Here is a 22,515-nt window from a genome sequence, read left to right on the forward strand (position 1 = left end):
CTAGCACTACTGGGGACAGCACGGATCTTTGGAATACAGTGTGTATCTTCACTGATACTGGCAATCTGAGTCTGAAAGTACACTTCAAATGGCCCCACCTGATGAGGATCTAGTTTCCTGCATCTACCTCTCTAGGGCAAATCATGTGTAGACAACCACACCTGATCCCCCACCTTTAACTCACTACCTGGTTGTCTATGTGCATCTGCTGCTATCTTATACGACTCCTTAGCATAGTCCAAGCATTTCCTTAGCAAACTTCAGATGGCTGTTAAGTCTTCTATGAAGTCCTCTGCTGCTGGTACTGACATGGTGTTGGTCTGTGATGGGAAAGTACATGTATGGTATCTGTAACTGGCATAAAAGGGGGGTCTGCCGAGTTAACGCATGAAGTGCACTGTTGTACGCAAACACTGCCAAGGGCAATTTGGACACCCAATCATCTTGCTGGTAGTTCACATCACACCGGAGGTCCTGCTTAACATGGCGTTAGCCCTTTCCAACTCCCCATTAGTCTCTGGGTGTCAGGCTGAGTGAGGGACACTTCTACCTGGAGTAATGGCATGAGCTTCTTCCAGAACTGCAAGGTGAATTGGGTCCCCCAATCTGAAATCACTTTAAGGGGGAGCCCATGAGAATTAAATACATTTTCTACAAAGAGTTGTGCCATCTCTTGCATGGTCAGCAGCCCCTTACAGGGCATGAAGTGAGCCATCTTTGTGAACAAGTCTACCCCCACCCAGATCACTGTCTTCTGCAGTGACTCTGGCAGATCAGTGATGTAGTCCATAGCTACAGCTTCCCATGGTCCTTGCGGTGTGGTTAGTGGTTGAAGCAATACTGCAGGTGCTTCCCTGGGTCTTTTTGCCCGCTGACAAACCTCACAGGCTTGGACGAATTCCTTGACCTTCTCCCTCATTCTTGGCCACCAGAATTGCCTCGTCACGTGGTATAGCGTTTTGTGCTGCCCAAAGTGTCCCACTGTAGTGTTGTCATGGCACTGATGTAGGATCTTGGCTCGGAGATCTCCTTCTGGAACATAGCAAGCTTCCCCTCTATACAGTAGCCAATCCTGTTCCATGAACCTCTCAGCGTCACCTGCATCTCCCCCAGCACTACTAACTTGCCCTTCGCAAAAGCATCCTCCTGTGTCTTCAATTGGAATTTGGAAACTTCGACAACTGACCCAGCTGCTAGCTGTAACTGCTCTGATTTCAAGATGTGCTGATACACTGGAACTGGCTCATCATCCTGGTACTCCAGCTTCCTGGAAATAGCATCAGCCTTTGATTCTGACTGCCGGACACATACTGTACTCTAAAGTCGAAGCTGGCAAAGAACGGCGCCCAACAAACCTGCCATTGATTGAGACGTCTCATTGTCTGCCCTTACTCCAGATTTGGATGGCCAGGGCACACTTCCACCTGGTGTTGTGCCCCCTCAAGGAAATGTCTCCACACTTCAAGGGCTTCACGGATAGTCAAAAGTTCCTTTTCCCAAATGGTGTAGTTCTACTCGGAAGAAGTCAGCTTCCTAGAGTAGAAGGCACAAGGGTTTGGTTGCCATCTTGGTCCTCTTGCAGCAGCACCCCCCCCCCACTGCTTTGTCAGAGGCATCTGTTTCCACGATCAGCAGCCAGTGAGGGGTAGCATGAACTAGGTACACCTCTGAGGAAAATATGGTTTTGAGCTGCTCAAAGGCCTGTTGTGCCTCAGCTGTCCATGGAAGCACTTCTTGCACCTCATGTAATCCGTGAGAGGTGCTGTGAGTCTTGCAGTAGTTGTTGGCGAACCTCAAGAATCTCTGAAGGTCTTTCTTCATCTTGGGTTCCTGCCTTGACACCATGCTTTGCACCTTAGCTGGATCAATGTGTACCCCCTCTGCTGTGAGGCGGTAATGCAGAAAATCTACCATAGAGACGTGGAATTGGCATTTTTCTAACTTAGCATAAAGCCGGTGGAGGTGTTCTCTCAGCCTCTGCAGCACCTCTGCCACATGTCTCATGTGCTGTTCCTGGCTTTCAGAGAAGTTCAAAAGATCATCAAGGTAAACGACCATGAACTTATCCACCAGGCCACTGAGGATGTGGTTGATGAAGGCTTGGAACGTTGCAGTCCCTAACTGAAGCCCAAAGGGCATGACCAGGTATTTGAAGCTGCCATACCTAGTGCAGAACATTGTTTTCCACTCATCTCCCTCCCTCACACAGATCAGGTTATAATAGTTGGTAGAGGATAATGATTAGGAACCATGAGGGCATTGGTCTTCCTATAGTCCATGCATAACAAATAGCATTGGTGCCTTGGAAGGTCTGATGAAGCTCTTTACCAGATTCTTCTCTAAAAACTCGCTCAAGGCTGCCATTTTTGTCTTGGACAGGCAGGCACCCATCTTTGGTAACAATATTTTGATATTTTTCTCAATATAGTGTTGTAAGTTGTCTTGAGCACAAGATGTGGGTTGGAGCAGGTGAAGAAAGACAGGGCTTAGTGTCAGAAGGGTGCAGCAGGACTTTTTAAAAAATGGCTCTGTTTTCTCACTCTAATTAAAGTGGCAATTACTAAGAAATATTGTGTAACATTGGGGGAGGGTTTTTGTTTTAACAGGAACATAATGCATTTTATACATTTTGGATTCTTAAACATAGACTATCCTTCATCCTTCCTTTTCTTGTTTTCTTTTTCCACCACTTCCATTTAATGGAAGAAAGATCTGGAGGAATTATGAACATAAGTAGGAGAATATGGCTCTGGATTTGGCCATTTCCCAACACATCTCTCTGAGTTTAGGTGAGATGATGGTGTGAAAGACACAAAGACCCATTGCCAAATCCCAAGCAGCTTGCTCAAACCATCTCCATTTTATTATTCTATAGAATATCCGATGCTTATCATGGTGGGCGCTAGCCTGCCCCCTCTGCTTCATAATGTCTGCCCCCTGCCCCAACTGCCTCCCTCAATCCTGCTCTCCTGAGGGCACAAGCAGATCGTAGTAGTCTTCGGAGCCAGGGTAGTACCCTGGTGGATCTGCAAACTGGCTTTGAGGTGCCATCTGGGGCCAGGGCTGCTGATATATATACCCTGACCTGTGGTCAGGCCTTGGGTGCCTCCCATAGTTCTCCCTCATCCAGGGAGGGATGGAGGATGTTGTGGTCTTTACCCAGGGAGGAAGCCCCCCACTCCACAGTTGGGGCCTCACCCAGGGAGGCCTGTGCTGTTTTGGCCTGGCTGTGGTAGGTGAAGTCCTGGGTTTGTGCGGTTTTGTGGCCTGCGCCAGCAGCGGGGTGGGTCTGGGAGCTGAGAGCTGCAGCTTAGAGTTCCTTTCGATCCAGCCTAGAAAGTACTGCGTGGAGATGAAGACGCTTGGAAGCTTCGCTGTGCCGCAGTACACCGGTCCGAAACTGGCGACTCCAATCACCCAGTAGCGCTCAGACCTCTCTTCCCTGCACATCAGGGGGCCTCCGCTGTCACCCTGGGAGGGGGGAAAGAAGGTGGTGGAATGAGGTGCAGGCATGATGCTGTGGAGATCAAGGCAGAGGCAAATGGGGTAAGGATACAAGGCTCAGCCATCCTGTCAGCGGCAGCACAGTAGACTAATTTCATTTATTTACTGCATTTATAGCCAGTGGGAGCCACCCCCTTCATCAGGTGAGCACAAAATCCTGACCTTGGCTCCTGACCGTGGTTCACCTACCTTGCAGATTGCAATGTTTTCTTCTTCGTGTCCAGCACAGATGTTCTGTGTAGGGATCCTCCTGCGCCACCACTTCATACATTTTTTTCTGCTGAAGACATTCATTGGCGCTTCCTGCATGATATCAGGAGGGGTGAAATCTGTGAGCAGAAAGCAGTGGGGTGGGAATGGAGATAGACATCTGGACGTCTGACCAGGGGGTGCCCTGCCCATGAATCCTAACTGGGGCAGGGGAAGGAGAGAGGAAAGGGGAAAACCCCTCAAAACCACACCAAGAAAGCAGACATGTGGACAAGCCTTAAGACCTGCCTAACAGCTAGCTGCTCTCAGTCAGTGGACCAGCCGTGCTATTTTTCTAGAAACGAGGTGCCGGAACTCACCACAAACACCTTCCTTGGTCTCTTATAATAGCAATGGCACCCACCTTAGAGGTGCTGGAACAGAGTTCCAGTGAGTTCTGGCTGAAAAAATCCCTACTAACCATGCTTTTATTTCATAAATAGATACGGTATCCTGAGCCTTCAACCATGAAGATTCCAAAAGTGATAAATACAGCAAAAAAACCCCCAGTATATTTCCAAAGCAAAATAATTACAGGCGAGAACGAGGAAAATCTCCTCCATGCAGAAGAGAGAGGAAGTGAAACAGGGATGGAACACCCCGAAAGAAAACTTCTCCCAACCAGCCCAACCAGAAGCGTTTATTCATTCAGAGCTATAATTTTTGCCATGGTCACTTCCATTTTATTTATTAACTTTCCTCCCACTGGAAGGCCTTGTCCACTCATCCCGTGCCTAGAAAGCATGACTCCGAGTTATCTCAAGTATCTACACAAAATCAGAGAAGTTTGAATGCACCCATTTTGATAATGGAAGTACAAATGGCAATACAGAAAATGGCAAAGCACTGGGGATGAATGGTCTTACAGCAATTTATTATGAAAAGTTTCAGAATGCACACATCAAACCGGTTAATGACACCATGAACAGAATACTGGGCACGGGAATAATTCAGGCCTATTTCTTTACTGAACTGTGATTATAAACTCTTTGCCACAATTTTAGCTAATAGGCTAAAAAAGATCGTGTCAGTCCACAGAGACCAAGCCAGATTTTTACTAGGCAGACAAATGAAGGTCAATATAAGGAATGTACTTAATGTAATTGAGTATTTGGAAGTGAGAATTGAAAAACAGGCTGCATTAATATTCTTAGATGCGGAGAAAGCCTTTGATAACATTTCTTGGTTATTAGAGAAAATGGAAATAGGCAATTCCTTTCTGACTGGAATTAAAGTGATCTATACTGACCAATCCACAGATTGTTTAGTAAACAATATACTCTCAGACAAATGACAAGTAGAAAAAGGAACAAGACAAGATTGTCCCTTATCTCAATTGCTGTTTATTATGATATTAGAAATATTCCTTCAGAATAGAAGAACTAATAGGGAAATTAAAGGTATTGAGGTGGACGTAGAGTGTACAGATTAAGAGCATTTGTGGATGATGTGGTGTTAACATTGGAAAAACCTTTATTGAGTATTTCCAAGGCACTAGAAGAAATTAAAAGGTTTGGAGAAGTGACAGGGTTTAAAATAAATTCAGGCAAAAGGAATATGTAAAAATGGATTGTTAACAGGTGATAATCTAAAGCTATAATATACTAAGATAAAAGATTAAGATAAAATCAAAGAGGGAAAGGATTTGCTGAATTAACTAATTGAACTGGAATACAAGAAAGGGAGGTGTGAGGAGGTCAGGGAAACAAGCAAATGAAAGATAAGATATGGAAAGACTGATCTGTTTTTAACTGTTTTTACTTTGTATTTTCTTTTTCTTTTTATTCTTTTTCTTATTTTTGTAATATGTTGAAATTTTAATAAATATCTTTCAAAAAAAATTCAGGCAAAAGTAAAATGCTAATTAAAAACATGGATGAGCAGTCAAAAAATCTGTTAGGAAAAAATGTGGTTTGAAAATATGTTAAAAAGTTAGATATCTGGGAATCTGGCTCACAGTAAGAAATCTCAATCTATTTGAAAATAGCTATTTTAAACTGGAAAGAGATTAAAAAAGAGTTGGAGATTTGGGAGGGAATGAACCGCTCCTTGTTTGGCAGAATCCCAGCTATCAAAATGAATCTACTGCCCAGGATGCTGTTTTTATTCCAATCAATACCAGGCTGCTTCAAAGAATGGAAGAAGGATATTTTCAAACGCATCTGGCAGGGAAAAAGGCCAAGAATTAAACATAAAATTATGATAGATATAAAGAAAGAGGAGGCTTTGTCCTGCCAAATTTGCAAATTTTTTATGAGGCAGCCTGTTTTTGCTGGTTAAGGGAATGGATTACATTGGATAATACAGACATCCTTGACCTAGAGAGACATGATATAAAATTTGGCTGGCATTCATGCCTCCGGTATGGGAAGGCAAAATTTTACAAAAGTTTTATGAACCATATTCTAAGGAAGAATCTGTATAGAGTTTTGGAGAAACACAAAAATTTGCTGGAAAGGAAAACACCTTTATGGTTATCTCCAATTAAGGCTATCACAATTAAGAGAGTTAAAAAGGGTAGACAATGGGCTACATATAGGGAATTGCTGTACTTTACAGAGGGGGGGGGACCCAAATTCAATGGACAGTGTAAGGAGTCATGTTACAGGTTGGCTACAATATCATCAGTTACATTAAATGTTTAAAATAGACAGGAAAAATGGCTTCTTGGACTAAAGCTCACAATTTGAAAAAGAACTTCTGCAAAACAAAGAAAAACTTTTATCTAAAATGTACAATTTGTTTTTAGAGTGGGAAACAAAAGACGAGCTTGTCAAAACTTCTACAACACAATGGGCAATAGATATAGGACATAATATAAATTTGAATCTCTGTGAAAAACTTTGGAAGAGTGAGTTGAAATTCACAGCATGTTATTCCTTGAAGGAGAACTACATGAAAATGATTTACAGATGGTATCTAACTCCAAGTAGACTTGCTAAGATGTATAAGACTGAATCAAATAGGTGGTACGTTCTATCATATGTTGTGGACTTGCAAAAGGGTAAAAGAGTATTGGGAAATAATTTATAATGAATTTAAAAAAAAATTTAAAAGTACTTTCGCTAAAAAACCAGAGACCGTTCTGTCAGGGATATTTCAGACAGAAATTCAGACAGATGTCAAAAAAGGTTATTTATGTAAGCCACTACTGTGGATCGTGCTTTGCTAGCCCCAAAATGGAAAACAAGCAAGGTTCCAACTAAAGAAGAATGGCAACTTAAACTGATGGAATGTGCACAGCTTGCAGATTTAGCATCTAGAATATGAGAACAAGAAGAACATTTGTTTAAAGAAGATTGGAAAATGTTCATTGAATATATGGATGAAAATTGTGTACACTTGAAATTCTGTACACCTGAAAATACAACAGTGTAAATAAGTTTTGGTGGATGTAATAATGGACTACTGAATGGTTTAGTTTACACAAAATATTCAGGGATTTATGGTATGCAAAACGAACCATGGAAATAGAAGAAGGGAAGTCATAGAACATAAAACTCACTTTTTGGCTGCAGGCCGCCCCAGCCGCCGACGTAGCAATGGCCGAACATCAAAATCGGCTGGCTTTTGTCAGGCAGGCAGGCTGGCTGGATGTAGTCGCTACAGCTGACGGGCTTGTCCATCTCCAGCAAGGCGATGTCTCTATACACCACCTCTCCGCTGTGCAGCTTGTTGTCATACCTCTCATGTTTCACCAGCGTCCTGATGAAGCGCTGCTCGGCCTCGGGGCCCAGATTAGTGAGCCGGTTGGAGCCAAGAACAAGCTTGTACTGGTCTCTGCAGGTGGGACCAAGAAGAGGGATAAATGGCTTGTGGGAGGCTATAGGGGCATTCCGAGGTTCAGGGGGGCAGCAAGCCCCGGGTGCCATTCCAAAGGGACGGTGACAAAATGCCAACCCCCGATTGGCAGCACCCCTCGGGGCATGTGCCACGCCTCCAGGACACGTGCCACACCCCCATGGGTGGTGCACCATGCCCCTGGGTGGCATGCCACACCCCTGAGGGAGTGCCACACCCCCAGGATGCATGCCACGCCCCCCACGGGCAGCACATCATGTCCCCTGGGACACACACTGCTCCAGGTACCAGAGCAGGTTGCTTTGCTTCTGGGAGGCTGTTCTTGGACTCCCTGATTATCAGAGAAAGGATGGAGAAAAAATCCTCCCTCCCTCTCTCACGAGGCCGGAACACCTGGATATCCAGTGAAGGTGACCTCACCTCCAAACGGATATTGCAGAGCTGGAGAAGGTTCTGAAAAGGACCACCAAAATTATCAGAGGTGTGGAGGGATTTCCCTACGAGGAAAGGCTGCCGCGCTTGGGACTTTTTAGTTTGGAGAAAATGTGGGGAAGAGGTGTCATGGTTGAGGTTGCTGGAACTATGCATGGTGCAGAGAAAGTGGAAAGAGAAATGTTTTCCTCCCTCTCCTGTAACGCTAGAAGTTGTGGACACCTGATGGAGATTCAGGAGAGACGAAAGGACATCCTGCATGCAGCATATAGCTAAGCTGGGGAACCTGCCCCCACGAGAGGTGGCAACGGTCACCAGTTTACATGGCTGTAAAAGAGGATTGGGCAAATTCTGGGAGGTTATGATCTTCCTTCACAGTCAGAGGTAGCAATGCTCTCTACAAGGCTCCTGGACACTCCTGTTTGTTCCGTTTGTTCCCTTCGATTCTATGATTCCCTGTGATTTCTAGACATGGGTCTGAGAGGTTATTTTTTTTATTTGATTTGTCTTGACTTGATTTGTATACCACCCTTGATCACAAGATCTCAGGATAAAAATCCAAGGTAAAAATACAATAGCCAAATCAAAAAAATAATGAAACAATAACTCCATTCCCACAAACATATTTTTTTAAAAAACTGTAGAATATTAATCAGCTTTATAAAACAAAAACAAAAAAGACAAATGCAAATTAACATGTAACACTTAAGAACAATAAACAACACCCACCCAAGGTAGAACAACACCCCCATTAAAAGCACAATTTTAGCACAAGGGGGCTGGCCCACGTCCTCAGTCCTCGTTCCTGTGCCTGGCCGCTTTTCCTGGGGTAACCTGCCGTTTACATCTAAATCGGAGCAAGCATGGATTTGCAGAAAACCTGATTGACATTTGTTCTGATTCAGCGATGAACAGTGTGGGAGAAAGGAGAAGCCTCTTAGATTTGTGCCTACAGGTCAAAGGATAAATGGAATTGTGGGTGAGCCCTATAGTTCTATGAATCAAAAGGGGATGGATCGGCCTGAGTGCCCACAGTCGCGGAGCTAGCTGCTCTGGCACCCAGAGTGGTGTGCACCCGGGGGGGGGGCTGGCTGGCATCCCAGGGGTGTGAGGTGAGCATCCTAGGGGGCGCTGCCCACGCCTAGCATCCTGGGGGGCGCGCTGCCCGTGATGAGTGTCCCAGGGTGGCGGCATGGTGATGTCACCCCCCCCTCAGGGATGACACTCAGGGTGGACCACACCCACCGCACCCACCTTGCTCCACCTCTGAGTGCCCAGCCCTCTGAGGTTCCCAATGGGACACTGGACTAGCTGGACCTTAGTCCTGATCAGGTAGGGCAGTTCCTGGGCTGTAGACTCCACCATCCCAAGAGGATGGCTCTGTGTTCAGGCAAACTGCAGTTCCTCCAAGTATCACCTGGAAGGCAGAAGAAGGGACTCTGCTTCCTTGAGATGCCCCCAGGCTGCTGGGCTTGCAGATTCCACAACCCTCCCCAGGAACCACCTTCTGCTAAGCAGACTTCTCTTTCTGCTTACTTTCCTTTTGGGAAGCAGTGACCTGCACTGAGAACCCATTGGGGGCTGATGAGTGAACCTCCGCAGGAATGGATGTAGACATTCCCTCGTCCTTTTGTCTGGATGCTGACCATCCAGGGCCAGGTCCCCGGAAGAACATTGCTGCCGCCCATAATACGCATCAACTTATGGCTGCTTGCCAAGGGTCGCCTTCCGCAGATGCCACTGGAAAAGATAGAGAGCGCCAACAGTTCATGCACATGACGTGGGTGGATTGTGCAGCTGACATAAGAGACTCGGACACGCCTGACTTCCACACTTCCCCCCAAAATGCTTTCTTGCAGCAGACAAGCATCTCTTTCTTGACCACCTCGACAGAGTGAAGTACAAAGCTGGAGACACCCATGGGACCAGATCCCTGTACACTGCCCATGAGCTAAGTCAGCTTTGGACAACATGGTGCCCTCCAGGGCCGGCAACCTGCAAATGTCCTTGCAGAAGACAAGGGCTGTTCATGTTAAGTAGAATTGCTTAATTCACACTGAGATGGAGAATGCTGAAAGGGTTTAACTGGAAGATTCCATTGAAGAAGAGCTCTACAAGCACCTCAATGGGTTGGCTGATAATTAACTGCTATTGTTCTCTGCTAGCTAGCACATGGGTGTTTAACCTTAGGTCACATGAGTAAGGTATTCAATGTGCAAATCACCATCTTGGGGAGTTGGTCTTTGGTTCTTTGTTCCCAGTCAGAGTGGGGGGAATATCATGCAACTCTCCAGGAGATGCATAGCCTTAGGTAGGCGAATGCAGGCTGCAATGGGAGAGAGACACAGTTTTGATTTCTGGAAGAAGTAAGGTTATTAAAGCCATGGTTTTCCCAGTAGTGATGTATGGAAGTGAGAGCTGGACTATAAAGAAGGCTGATTGCCGAAGAATGGATGCTTTTGAATTATGGTGCTGGAGGAGACTCTCACTTAAGAGGCCGGGGGCCAGCACTGTCCGGAGACACTTCCGGGTCACGTGGCCAGCTTGGTTCCCCCCTCCCAACAAAAAAACTTCTTCCCTATTTTGTCTTTCCTTACAAAATGCCACCCATCATCCCCAAAGCCTCTTTGGCCCCTTACTCGCAGCTGCTGACGGTGGTGCTATGAGTGGGCTGGAATGCAGCAAGGAACAGAACAGAAAGGACCAACCATCTCATCCTTTGGGCAGCTCCCAAGGCTACAGGGTCTATCACCACCACCTTTTCTTAGAATTCATGACATCATAAAACACATGAATCCAGGTTCTGTCCAGAGAGCATGTGGGCAGCCCAACATCACCGCTGCTTTATGCTCCTCCTCCTCCTCTCTCTTTTTTAATTAATATTAACAGAAGCAGCAGGGCAAGATGCCCAAACAAGGCTGCACCAATTTTTAAATATTCCTTCTTTTCAGCTTGCACTTTTTTTGGCCCAAGTTTGGCATTTCTTTGTTTTATCCTCATTTGGACAAGACTTCCATTTTTTCAAGGAAGCCTTCCTGCCTCTAATAGGTTCCTAATAGCTTCCTAACAGCAACAACAACAACAACAACAATTTTATTATTCATACCCCACCCAACTGGTGGGTTCCCCAAACCACTCTGGGCAACTTACAGAATATTTAAACATAATAAAGCAGCAAACATTAAAAGCTTCCCAATACAGGGTTGCCTTCAGATGTGTTCTAAAAGTTGTATAGTTCTTTATCTCCTTGACATCTGAAGGGAGGGTGTTCCATAGGGAGGGTGCCACCACTGAGAAGGCCCTCTGCCTTGTCCCTGGTTCCTGGACTCTGCTCTTTAGCCATGCTGGCATCCTCTTGGTCCAGGTGGTATTTTTTCCTCAAGTGCAACATACGTTATAGTTGAGATCCTCTTATTGTGGTTTTGAATAACCCCTAAGTGTTCTGCAGGGTTTTTGCCTTTCACCTTCCTTTCTACCAGATCCCTCATTTTTGGGAAGTCCCTTTCTTTGAAGTCAAAGGTGACTACAATGAATTTACTTGGCAATTGTCCAGTACATATATAAATTGAATTTGACAGCACTGTGGTCACTCTTCCCAATTAGTTCAGCAACACTTTCATCTCTAACCAGATCCTGGCTGTCACTTGAGATAAAACCCAGAGTTTATGTTCTTCTGATCAATTCCATTACTAACTGTTTTAGGACAGTCATTAAATGTATCTATAAATGTTAGCTCTTTGCTGTGTTTAGAAGAAATATGCAGCCAGTCTAGAACATCTTCTCTTTGATTGCATTTTCCATCTCAAGATCACTGTATATACAGTATATGCAGTATCTGAAAGACCTTTGTATCTTGAGGAGGTTAGAAACGATGCTCAGAAACTGCCATTGAAATTCTACTTAGTATTGATCCAGAGCAGGGACGCGGGTGGCGCTGTGGGTTAAACCACAGAGCCTAGGACTTGCCGATCAGAAGGTCAGCAGTTCGAATCCACGCAACAGGGTGAGCTCCCGTTGCTTGGTCCCTGCTCCTGCCAACCTAGCAGTTTGAAAGCACATCAAAGTTCAAGTAGATAAATAGGTACCACTCTGGCGGGCGTTTCTGTGCACTGTTCTGGTTCGCCAGAAGCAGCTTAGTCATGCTGGCCACATGACCCGGAAGCTGTATGCTGGCTCCCTCGGCCAATAAAGTGAGATGAGCACCGCAATCCCAGAGTCGGTCATGACTGGACCTATTGGTCAGGGGTCCCTTTACCTTTACCTTTATGGATCCAGAGCAGATTCCAATGTATAGTTAGCAGAGTAACAACTTTAACACATTGCAGGGTTTATTTTTATTTTTTTAAAAAGACCAGATGCAATTGTATTTCATCCAGCAGAGCTTTACTGCTACTGAAGGCAAATGAGCATAATAGTCACAAATCCAATGCAATCAGGATTGGCACTGTCCATAAGAAATCAAGTTGCAGCAGACTTGACCTAAACTTATAATAGCTTAAAACTCAGGGGCATGCAGTGCCTGCACCTTGTTACCGTAAAAATCCCGAGGGCTCCCTTGGACAAAAAGTAAAGACACCAACCAGAGTAAACTGGAGCAAATCAGCAGCCTGTAGGCTTGGCCTTTATTGAACTGTTGCAACAGGGTGTTCCCCTCACTTGCAGGAGAGAGGAAAGACACAGAAAATGGTGTGCAAGACCTTATAAAAACTTTTGAAATTCCCATCCTCTAGGTCAAGCCCACCCCCAGAAACATCATGCATACATTACAGAAAGGAGGGGTTGAGGGAGGAGTTGTGGTGGTAACCTGAGTGTCCTGTCACCTGGCTGGTTCCCTTCTCCCCTTCCGCATGAGTCATTTCTTGGGGACAAAAGGTAGTCGCAGTTTCCTGCCCCCAGAGGGAAGACCTGATCATTGTCCTTTGTTCCAGTCTGTGCTGAATCCACTCCCATATGCAAGTTCTTTGTGATCTTGATTGTCTTCTCTCTGGGATCATCAGGGTTGGCATAGCAACTGGGCAGGGCTCCTGTGGATGTGCTGGTATGGTGAAGGGATTATGGTGCCCTGTATCAAACCTTCCCCATTTTGTAGTCTTTCCTTCATGGAGTAAAATAAAAGTGGAACAATGAAAATCTGATGTATGGTTGATTTTCTATGAATTTATAACAGAAGTGTAGCGTATGTAGTGTGTGAGTGTGTGTGAAGTTTGTACAAACTGAATGATGGGGGGGGGTTTCCTGCTACAACCTCTTTCTTGTTGTTGCTAAAAAGTGTGGCACTTATGGTAACAACTTCATGGTGAGTACCATGTCTAGGAAAAAAGCACTGATTGGAAGGGTCATTAAGTCCAACCTCCTGCAATGCAGCCACCTCAACTAAAGCATCCAAGAGAGATGAGAGAAAACCTCCAGCTCACCCATCTTGGCTCAGAAACTTCTCGCATTGCCATAGTGTTACCTGCCACCCCACGACCCTTGAACTCCCCATATACGACCCACAGCAACCGCACCAACATATACATTAGAGGAAATTCACACTAAAATGCTGTGTGTGTGTGTGTGTGTGTGTGTGTGTCCCCACCCGCCACGAATGAAGAATTCTCAAACTGAGATGGACATGTGGAGAAAGGACTGCAAAAATGAGGCAATGAAACGGACAGCTCCTCCCACTCATAATCCCACACCAAGCAATAGAATAAGCAGGGACAGCCAGCTGAGAAAGCACCAATTTATTGCAGATGTGCCCTGCACATTACAGAACAGCTGCTGGGAGACAGCTGGAACCACAAGGTCTTCCCACAAAGGCTTTGGTGTGAATGCACAAGGGCACTGAAATGTATGGGGTGCATTTGGGAACCCCCTTGCCCCTCTAGTGAGCCCCAGGGGGGCAGAGTCCAGGCAGCGGCGTTGGGTCCTCTGGAGCTTTGCCCCTACATGCAACTCATGCCTGTTTCCTGCCCCATCCCTCCAGCAATTTCCGTGGCTTGCCAAAAAAGCGCATATGTGTGTGTCTGTATCTCTATGTACTTAAAAGATAACTATTTTGTCCCGGGAAGACGGCTTGCGAGATCTGATTTCATGTGCAGTAAGGGAAGGGGAACCGAGCTGACGGCTGCAGCAGCATGTACAGGGTTAGTTTGAAAAGGGGAGGGCAGGGCAGCTGAGTGGCCAGGGGCCGGGATGGACTGTCCGGCTACTTGACTGGCCTGTTCTTCCTAATGTTCCAGTAGTAAGTCCCCACCCAAGAAGGCTTACCAAAGGTCCACTTCTGCGTGAGCCTGGTCCTGGGGGGAGGCCGGGTCACCTGTATGTTCCACGAAGGGTATTGCTGCACAGTGTATGGTGGGTAGGTTTTGGGGGGCGGCCTAGTCAGCACCCACATATTCCACCCTGGCCGGGCTGGAGCCACGGTCCATGTCTGGGTCCAGCCGTAGGACCCCCAGGGCGGCTGGGTTTGCACGGGCTGCAGGGGGGGCTCGGTCTCGGCTGGCGGTTGCTGCCAAAAGGGAGGGGGGGTCGTCATGACAGGCTGGGTGTAAGCCCAGTTCTCAAACTGCTGGATTTCATTGGGGGAGGCTGGCCGCTGCCTGGTGGTTTTCTTCCAAGGATTGGCAAAGGTCTCAAGCGGCATGTGGCTGTAGGGGCCCGTGGGCCACCACACCTGGGACGTTGAGCTCTGTGGCGGGGGCGGGGGTGGGGCCATCGTTGTAGGTTTCCCCCCAAAGCCGCCCTGGAAGAAGTCCTCCTTGGTCGACCACTTTATCCAGTCGAGGAAGTGCTGTGTGGATGTGTAGATGCCTGGCTTCTGTGCCTTGGCACAGCCCGTCCCCCAGCTGGTGACTCCGATGACCCAGAAGCGCTCAGACCTCATTTCCCGGCACATGAGGGGGCCTCCGCTGTCACCCTGAGACAGGAGGAAAGGACGAGAGATGAGTGAAGAGGGTGCAGCTGCATTCAGGAGAACCGGGTCGCACATCCGTCGGCAGCAGCACCAAGGAGCTCTCATGACGACCACAAATGTTGGAGGCATCCCTCATCTCATATGCAAGAGAGATGGGGTCACCTGAAAAGCAGGGCTTCTGCAGATGGGCAGAGAATATCGCGCTGGGGTTGTTTCACTCAGGCTTTGCCTCAGCTCTATTTCAGCAGTGAGGTGAAATTCTGGGAAGGGCAGAGCAAAAGAGAGCCATACGACCCCTGGAAGCCACCTTACACGAAATCCGCCTGTTGCTCCAATTAGCTCAGACCTGTCTATGTTGATTGGCAGCACCTTTCCAGGGTCTGAGGGCTCATTCACTCTTCCTTTCTGCCCCGCTCTTTCCAGGCGCTCTTTCCATGTTTTAAAGCTCTGAATCTGAGGGAGGATCTACACTCATGGTTTCAAATGTTAAGGAAGGGTTAAGGAATGACTCTGAAAATGTATATGGACACATGATTAACATTCATAATGTGTTATTAAGGTGTGGCACCTAAGGGCACAGCAGAGCAACCAGCAGCAGGAAGACTGCGTTTTGATGAAAAAGACCAAGGTAAAAAAACCACCACTTTAATTAACAAGTATGCCTTGTGACATTTTAGAATGACATATCTAATAACGTTCTAATAACGTTAAACAGTGTAGATCCAGCCTAAGTGTCTTTTTTGCCCCATGAAAACCTGCTCTTTAGCACTCTATTGAAGCAAACATCAATTTGGGTTCTCCAAGGATTGTGTTTGCTTTCGCTGTGCTTTCCAGAATGGGGCTTTGGAGCAAAAAATAAACAAAAGGGGGTGATCAGACACAGAGCTTTAAAGCACAGACCTGTGCCTGGAAAGAGCTGAAGAAAGGTAATTGTGGATAAGTTCCCAGGCAGAGAAGCTGGCTGGAGAGGCCCAAACCTGAGACCTTCTGCATGTAATGGAGATTCGCTGGACCAATGTTCTGACTCGGGATAAGGCAGCTTTCCTATGTTCCCAATGCCAAAAAGATGAATAATCTGGGAGCAAGAGGACTCTGTGGTGGGACAGGCAAACCTTGAAGGATGGGGAATTCTGAGGGACAGCCAAGCACGTCTTCTGGAGCAGGTGAGAGAGAGCCCTGAATGAGATAATTTGCCTGCCTTGCCCTCCTTGCTGAGAGCTGCAGTGTGGCATAGTGGTCAGACTAGGGCCTGGGAGAGACCAGGGTTCAAATCTCCACTCAGCCAGGAAGCTCACTGGATGAGCTTAGGGGGCCGTCACTGCCTCTCAGCCCAACCTACCTCACGGGGTTGTTGTGGGAATTAAAAGAGGAGGGGGAGAAACACGTCTGACACCTGGATCTCCTTGGAGGGAAAGGCAGGAAGATAATAACATATTGATAACCACGGGGGCTGTCTGAATATGGGATGGAAAGGGGATTTTCCTGGGTGGGACAGAGTTAGGCCATTCCTCCAAGAGGAGGGGGCTTCCCTCATCCTGCCCCTCCCCCCAGCTTTCCCCCCTCCCTGGAGAAACAGCCTCTGGCTTTGCGCCACTGCGTACCTGGCAGCTGTCAATGCCCCCTTGCTCGTGCCCAGCGCAGATGTTGTTGAGGTGGATGCGCTTATTGTACCAGCCGGTGCTGTTGCAGATGTGGGAAGGGATGAGGTTGACTTTGGCCTCTTGCAGGACGTCCGAGGTCACGCCTGGCCCTGCAAGCAGGAAGTCTCGCTTTAGCATCTCGCCTCGGGACGCAACCTGGCTTCCAAGTCAATACAACTGATCCGGGAACTTTCTGAACCAGCTCTCACCAACCCAGCCCTCCAGGTGGTTTGGGGCTATGATTCCCACTGGCCCCTCTTATCAGCTGGGAGGTCCTACAGCCTCTAGAGAAGCAATATCCGCTTCCCAGTCCTGCCATCTTTGGCCATCTCGGTGCATCTCTTGGTAGGTAGGAATATAGCCACCCACCCACCCTACCTGGTCCAGGAGCTGGGTGAATCACATTTTTTTTTTAGTTTAGGGACTCCAAGTACATCCAAGAGGTGGCTGGTCTCTGGTTATGTACGCATAGGGTAGCAGATGTGGTGTCCTCCCACCAGGCGTTGCCAGGCAACGCTTCCCCTGTGAGACCCTCTTTGATGTACATCCCACCCCAGGACTCTCACTTGTCACATCTGTCACTCCCCAGCCGCTGACGTAGCAATGCGTCAGAGACATCACATCCACGTCCATGTCAGGCAAGCAGGCCGGCTGGATGTAGTCGCTGCAGTTGAAGGGCGCGCTCATCTCCATCAAGGCGATGTCGTTGAGGTTTATCCGTTGGATATACTGCGGGTGTACGATCAGGTCCTTGATGGTGCGCGCCTGGGCGTTGGGGCCAGGGTCAGAAAGCTGGTTGGCTCCCATCACCAGCTTCCATTGATCGAGAAACCTGTAGCAGAGAAAGATGGAAAACTGGCCCACCAAGGGGGGAGAAAGAGGTTCTCTTCGAACCGTGTGCCATTCATATATGATTTTGGGGAGAGATTCAGGAACCCCATGAAAAGCGGTTAGACTGAATGGGATTGCAGGTGTCTCTGAGTTTCCAAGGATGGTGTGAGGGAGGGACTATTTTAAGTTGTTGTTGTTGTTACTATTCATTTATTTATTACGTTTCTATGCCACCCTTCACCGGAGGACAACAGGGCAGTTTACAATATAAAAACACAAAAATACATAACATAATAAGAAACGAAACAATACCCACCACAGTTTAAAAGGCCACAAATGGTTTAATTAGCCAGAGGCCTGAGAGAAGGGGAACGTTTTTGCCTGGTGCCTAAAGATATGTGATGATGGCGCCAGGCGAGCCTCCCTGGGGAGAGCATCCCACAAGTGGGGAGCCACCACAGAAAAGGCCCTGTTCTCGTGTTGCCGCCCTCTGGGTAGCTGGGGAAATATTCATATAATATAATGCCATATATAATTGTTATATAATATAATGTATATGCTATTTATTATCTCAGTCAGTAGAGCATGAGACTCGTAATCTCAGCATCATGGTTTTGAGGATGAACAATTCCTGCATTGCAGGGGGTGGACTAGATGATCCTCTTGGTCCCTTCCAACTCTCCAGTTCTATGATTCTGTCATTTGAACAAGGAAATTCCTGGCTGCCTGCAGCACTGTTCAGGGCATTTTATGGAGAGAGAGAAGTACCATGAGGGTGGCACCCAAATAATAATGCCAGCGATAACAATGGCCAGTGCTTTTGCTGTTATTATTGTTATTAGCTGCTGTACAAGCAGTGCATGTAGGGCAGCTGTGCTTTCAGGGTGGCTAGCAGAATAGATCATAAGCAATCATTGCAATGCACCATACCCATGTGGAATTAATGATACGAAACAGTTCATAAAACCACAGGGTTCAGACTAGGCTTAGGTACCCCATAGACTTAAACTAGGTTAATGCTAATTTCACCTCCCCTGGGAACTGTAATGAGGTGACAAAATCTGTATCGTGTCAGCACTTGCCACTCTGGTGCCACCCAAATGTTTTGGACTACAACTATCCTGAAACACACATTAATTCCTGACTGAGGAAGGTCATAAACTTGGGGCTTTCTGGCACACACCTCCCTGTACCAATTTTTAAATTCTAGAACTTCGTAGCTAGAAACCTGCGTTTCTTTTTTCCTCCTCCATCCCAACCCCCTTTCCTTTTGTGCCATGCCTTTCAAATATGAAGGAGGGAGCCATCTTTCTGCTGCTTGTTGCCTCCCAGACCCCCTTTTTTGGGCTGTGGTGAGGGGCAAAAATCTTTTAAAGGATGAAATGAGCTATAATGATCTCTGGTAGGCAAGCAGCCTGATAAGCAACAATGTCTCTCTGACATTATGTAGGTTTATTTACAAGAAAAACACATCCAGAGCATGGCTTCTCACCTGTTCATATTAATAGTAGTTGATCAGTCTGAATCACCGTCCCTCTCCCAACAGGAAGGACGCCAAAATCCTGCCTTTCTTTCCCTTCCCTTCCATTGTTCTCTAAGCCCCTCCAGTCTCCTAGTACAGGGACTTCTAGTACTGCCTCCTCCTCACTCCCCGATGACGCAGCCTCAGACTCTGGCTTATCTGCTGGCTGCCTGGCAACGCTCTGGCTGCCTTCCAGCTCTCCCTCTTCTTGAGAGCAAACAGCCTCTTCCCTGGGAATGAGGGGGGCTGGACCGCCCTTTCTGGACTCTGACAGCTAGCTCTCATCTGCAGAGATAGCCCCTTGCTCACTTAGTTCAATTTCTGAGGCCGACTCTTCTGCTGCACTCTGGGGGGCCATGTTCCTGACAGCTCAGCCAGCATTACAACTGCCAGGCTGAATGATCTGCAGGGACAGCACATCTGGAGACTCTACAGCAAAGTCCCCCACCCTTGCCACATGCAGCTGCCCCCTGGTACCCTGCTCACCTTCTGTCTAAGAAGCAGTGCGCTGCAGTGAGGACCCAGCGAGAGCTGATGAGGGAGCCTCCGCAGGTGTGCCTGTAGCCCTGGTTGGATGGGACCTGGATGCTGACAAGCCAGGGCCACGTCCCGGGGAGAGCCTGTGTGCCTCCGATAATCCGAACTGAGCCACCATGGCTGGGCGCCAACGGACGTCTCCCGCAGACTCCACTGGAAAGGGACACAAAGCACGGGCAGCCCACACATGCCATGTGTGACAGGTGAGAGGCACACAAGACTCAGGAAAGCAGAGCGGCCCTCCCTGAAAAGTCCGCCTTCTGCCGCAGGAACCCGCCCAAGCCAAGCCTTCGCCAGCGGCCCTTTCCCAAGCAACCCCACGTTGGGATGTGAGGCAGGCGACTTTGTGGGAAAAGGACTTCTCTGTAATGGCACCTGAGTTGTTGTTGACATTGGTCTGTCTCTGCATTAGCAGGACCAAATAAGAAGAGGAAGAGTTTTGGATTTGATATCCCACTTTATCACTTCATGAAGGAGTCTCAAAGTGGCTCACAATCTCCTTTCCCTTCCTCCCCCACAACAAACACTCTGTGAGGTGAGTGAGGCCGAGAGATTTCAGAGAAGTGTGACTGGCCCAAGGTCACCCAGCAGCTGCATGTGGAGGAGTGGGGAAGCGAACCTGGTTCACCAGATTATGAGTCCACGCTCTTAACCACTACACCACACTGGTTTGAAGTGACCTCCCAGGGATCAAGCCTGGGCAATGTGTCTGGAGGTCCTAGACTGCCCAGATGACAAGACCCCTCTTTTGGCCTCATTGATGTGGTCCAAAGGAGAGCAGAGCAAGATGTTTGGCACCAGTTAGGCTGCAGGAGTTGCCGGAAGGAGGCATACAAGACGCCATCCAACCACCTTAGGAACTCCACTCCAGATTTGTATAGGGTTTACTCCTGAGCCTTTTGGTTTAGGACCAGAGTTTTTCTTCTCCTCTATGGGCTCCCTTCCCAGGTGGATGAGCCCCACCTGCTGCCCCTCACTTCCATCTCTTGGTTTCTTCTGCTCCATCTGCTGGAATCTGTCTTCGCATGCAGGGGAAGCCCCTAACTCACCCAAGTTGCAAGAATGTGGCAACATAAGATGAGCCTGCAGGATCAGGCCAATGGCCCTTCCAGTCCAGCATCATGTTCTCACGGTGGCCAGCCAAACGCCCGTGGGAAACCAGAAAGCAGGATTCAGTTATGGAACTCCCTCCCTAGATGTGTTTGCCTGGTGCCCTGCAGCCCATGTCTAATCACACCTACTCAGTAGTAAGTCCCATTGAGTTCAATGGGGCTTACTTCCAAGTAAGTGTGGTTAGGATTATACGTTGAGTATAATTGTTTAATTAAATTGTTTAATTAAATTTCCATTAAAATGGAAAATAACTCTGTATGCGTGCTGCTAAATGCAGAGCACGGAAACTTCCACTGCAGCTAAACAAAGGAGTTGCATAATTAACTTTGAATGTATCTCTGCTACTCTGTCACAAGGTGTTTAACCTTTGGATCCCACGGGGTGTATGCAATTAGTATTCACTTGCAAACCTACATTTCGTGGGAGTTGGGTCCTTGTTCTCTCTCAAGCACCTTGGAAGAAAAGACGTCAGGAGGTGATTCTCTCTAGGAAAACACAACCTCCAGCTGTAATGGGGGCTGTGGGAGAGACACGGCTTTGTTTTCCACTCTGGAAGAAGTAATTTTATATTTCCAAGGTGCTGTACCTGTGCTTGGGCTGTGATATCATGCAACTATTGTAACCTACTTTTTGTGTGTGTCTGTTTTGGAACAAGTTCTGTTAGTAAAGCTTACGAACCATATTTTTGGACTGGGCAATTTTTAGTCGAAGAAGAGTGTGTTGTATTCATCCAATAACTTTCCTATGTGCAATACAAATGACTTCAATAAGAGTGATTCAGATTCCACCCTGGTTGCCATTTGTTCCAATCTATCACTAAAGAGCGGGTTTTCCATGGGAAAGGAGTGGGGGAAGAGGAAGACTGCTTGGACCCCTACATTTTAGGCACGGGGAAAGTGGAAGTGTGGGTGAACCCTAAATTTAAGGAGGCCCGGAAAGACCAGCCAGGGACAGAGGCAGGGGAGAAAGTGTCTGCAGTGGCTGCAACATGTGTGACCTGATACGAAAGCCAAAGGCAGGGGTTGGTGTCCACCACAACAGGTGCCTGTCTGAGCAGGAGGGCTGGGGCTCTCATCTCCCTCCCTCCTTCCCGCAGGATTCTGATGCCACTTACCTGCAAAGTTCACCTAGAGCATGTTCAGAGAAGAATACGGAAAGGACCAAAAGAGGAAGAGGAAGCCACTTCATCCTACATGTCTTGACAGGTGGCAGCTTCCGCCGCCTGTTCCCTTTGCTCATGTGACATCACAAACCATGCGCTTCTGGAGCCCCAGCCAATCAGCACGAGGCGGAAGAGCCTGCCATTCTCTTTCAGCGGAATGGAAGAGGGTCTCCCATGGGAGTTCTGTGAGGGGCCGGCCTGAGGCAGGGTTGGCCGGGCAACGCGGCAGAACAACCCCTGGCTCTCCTCTTGCAGCATAGCCGTTGTAACCCAAGAGTATTGTCCTCAAGAAGGGATGGGGCTCAGCAGCAGAAGACTCCAGGTTTAATCCCCACTGCCATCTCCAGATGTGGAGAGCTGCTGCCAGCCTGTGCAGACAATACTAAACTAGGTGGACCATTGGTCCAACTAGGTATAAGGCAGTTCTGTATGTGCCACATATTCTGTTCAAATCATGGGTTGGGCAGGGTGTGGGAATCCTCATCCAACAGGGGTTGTTTCTGGCATTTGAAATGATTTTTATTGGTTTTCCATGGGTCTCCTGTGGCCAGGCCAACAAGGGCAACTCTAGACCATCTGCAAAGCTTAGAAAGTTTGCACATAGCTTTTTGTCTGTTCATGTGGTGGGCAAGAGCTACAAAGAGGTGTAGCAACACTTATCTCATTGTCACCCCAATTGATGCAGTCTCCAGTCTCTGCTACTCCTTTGCAATCTGGAGTAGCAGGACGGATGGCGGCCAACAGATTGAGGCTGAATCCTGACAAGATAGAAGTACTGTTTTGGGGAACAGGGGTCAGGCTGGTGTGGGGGACTCCCTGGTCCTGA

At 47.6% G+C, this 22,515-nt stretch overlaps 2 protein-coding genes across 4 annotated transcripts; both read right to left on the minus strand.

The window, feature by feature from the left end:
• Positions 1-2,840: 2,840 nt before the first annotated feature.
• Positions 2,841-10,757, minus strand: LOC310659151 (acrosin-like). Of its 2 annotated transcripts, none has more exons than XM_083402327.1 (5): positions 10,626-10,757; positions 9,523-9,726; positions 7,259-7,533; positions 3,694-3,833; positions 2,841-3,471 (listed from the first exon to the last, which is right to left on the minus strand). In XM_083402327.1, the coding sequence occupies exons 1-5, from the start codon at positions 10,700-10,702 to the stop codon at positions 2,956-2,958; spliced, it is 1,212 nt and encodes a 403-aa protein (XP_083258453.1). In that variant the 5' UTR covers positions 10,703-10,757; the 3' UTR covers positions 2,841-2,955. The 2 variants fall into 2 exon arrangements, with proteins under 2 accessions (XP_083258453.1, XP_083258454.1); XM_083402328.1 differs by lacking the exon at positions 10,626-10,757 and adding an exon at positions 10,211-10,319.
• A 2,940-nt stretch (positions 10,758-13,697) lies between these two features.
• On the minus strand, positions 13,698-21,780 carry LOC310659124 (acrosin-like). Of its 2 annotated transcripts, none has more exons than XM_083402262.1 (5): positions 21,642-21,780; positions 19,364-19,567; positions 17,091-17,356; positions 16,486-16,634; positions 13,698-14,887 (listed from the first exon to the last, which is right to left on the minus strand). In XM_083402262.1, the coding sequence occupies exons 1-5, from the start codon at positions 21,764-21,766 to the stop codon at positions 14,177-14,179; spliced, it is 1,455 nt and encodes a 484-aa protein (XP_083258388.1). In that variant the 5' UTR covers positions 21,767-21,780; the 3' UTR covers positions 13,698-14,176. The 2 variants fall into 2 exon arrangements, with proteins under 2 accessions (XP_083258388.1, XP_083258389.1); XM_083402263.1 differs by having other exon boundaries at positions 17,091-17,532; positions 17,765-19,567.
• Positions 21,781-22,515: the final 735 nt, after the last annotated feature.

Source organism: Podarcis tiliguerta, assembly GCF_965153285.1.
Source record: "Podarcis tiliguerta genome assembly, chromosome: 10".
Classification (NCBI taxonomy): domain Eukaryota; kingdom Metazoa; phylum Chordata; class Lepidosauria; order Squamata; family Lacertidae; genus Podarcis; species Podarcis tiliguerta.

Coding starts and splice junctions, on each gene's coding strand:
- LOC310659151 (XM_083402327.1), bottom strand. CDS start 10,702: ATGAGATGGTTGGTCCTTTCTGTTCTGTTCCTTGCTGCATTCCAGCCC. Junction 3,834..7,258: donor GGGCGGCCTGCAGCCAAAAA/GTGAGTTTTATG, acceptor TTCTGCTCACAG/ATTTCACCCCTCCTGATATC. Junction 3,472..3,693: donor AAAACATTGCAATCTGCAAG/GTAGGTGAACCA, acceptor CCCCCCTCCCAG/GGTGACAGCGGAGGCCCCCT.
- LOC310659124 (XM_083402262.1), bottom strand. CDS start 21,766: ATGAGCAAAGGGAACAGGCGGCGGAAGCTGCCACCTGTCAAGACATGT. Junction 17,357..19,363: donor CACTGCTTCTTAGACAGAAG/GTGAGCAGGGTA, acceptor TCTCTGCTACAG/GTTTCTCGATCAATGGAAGC. Junction 14,888..16,485: donor GGGGCATTGACAGCTGCCAG/GTACGCAGTGGC, acceptor CTCCTGTCTCAG/GGTGACAGCGGAGGCCCCCT.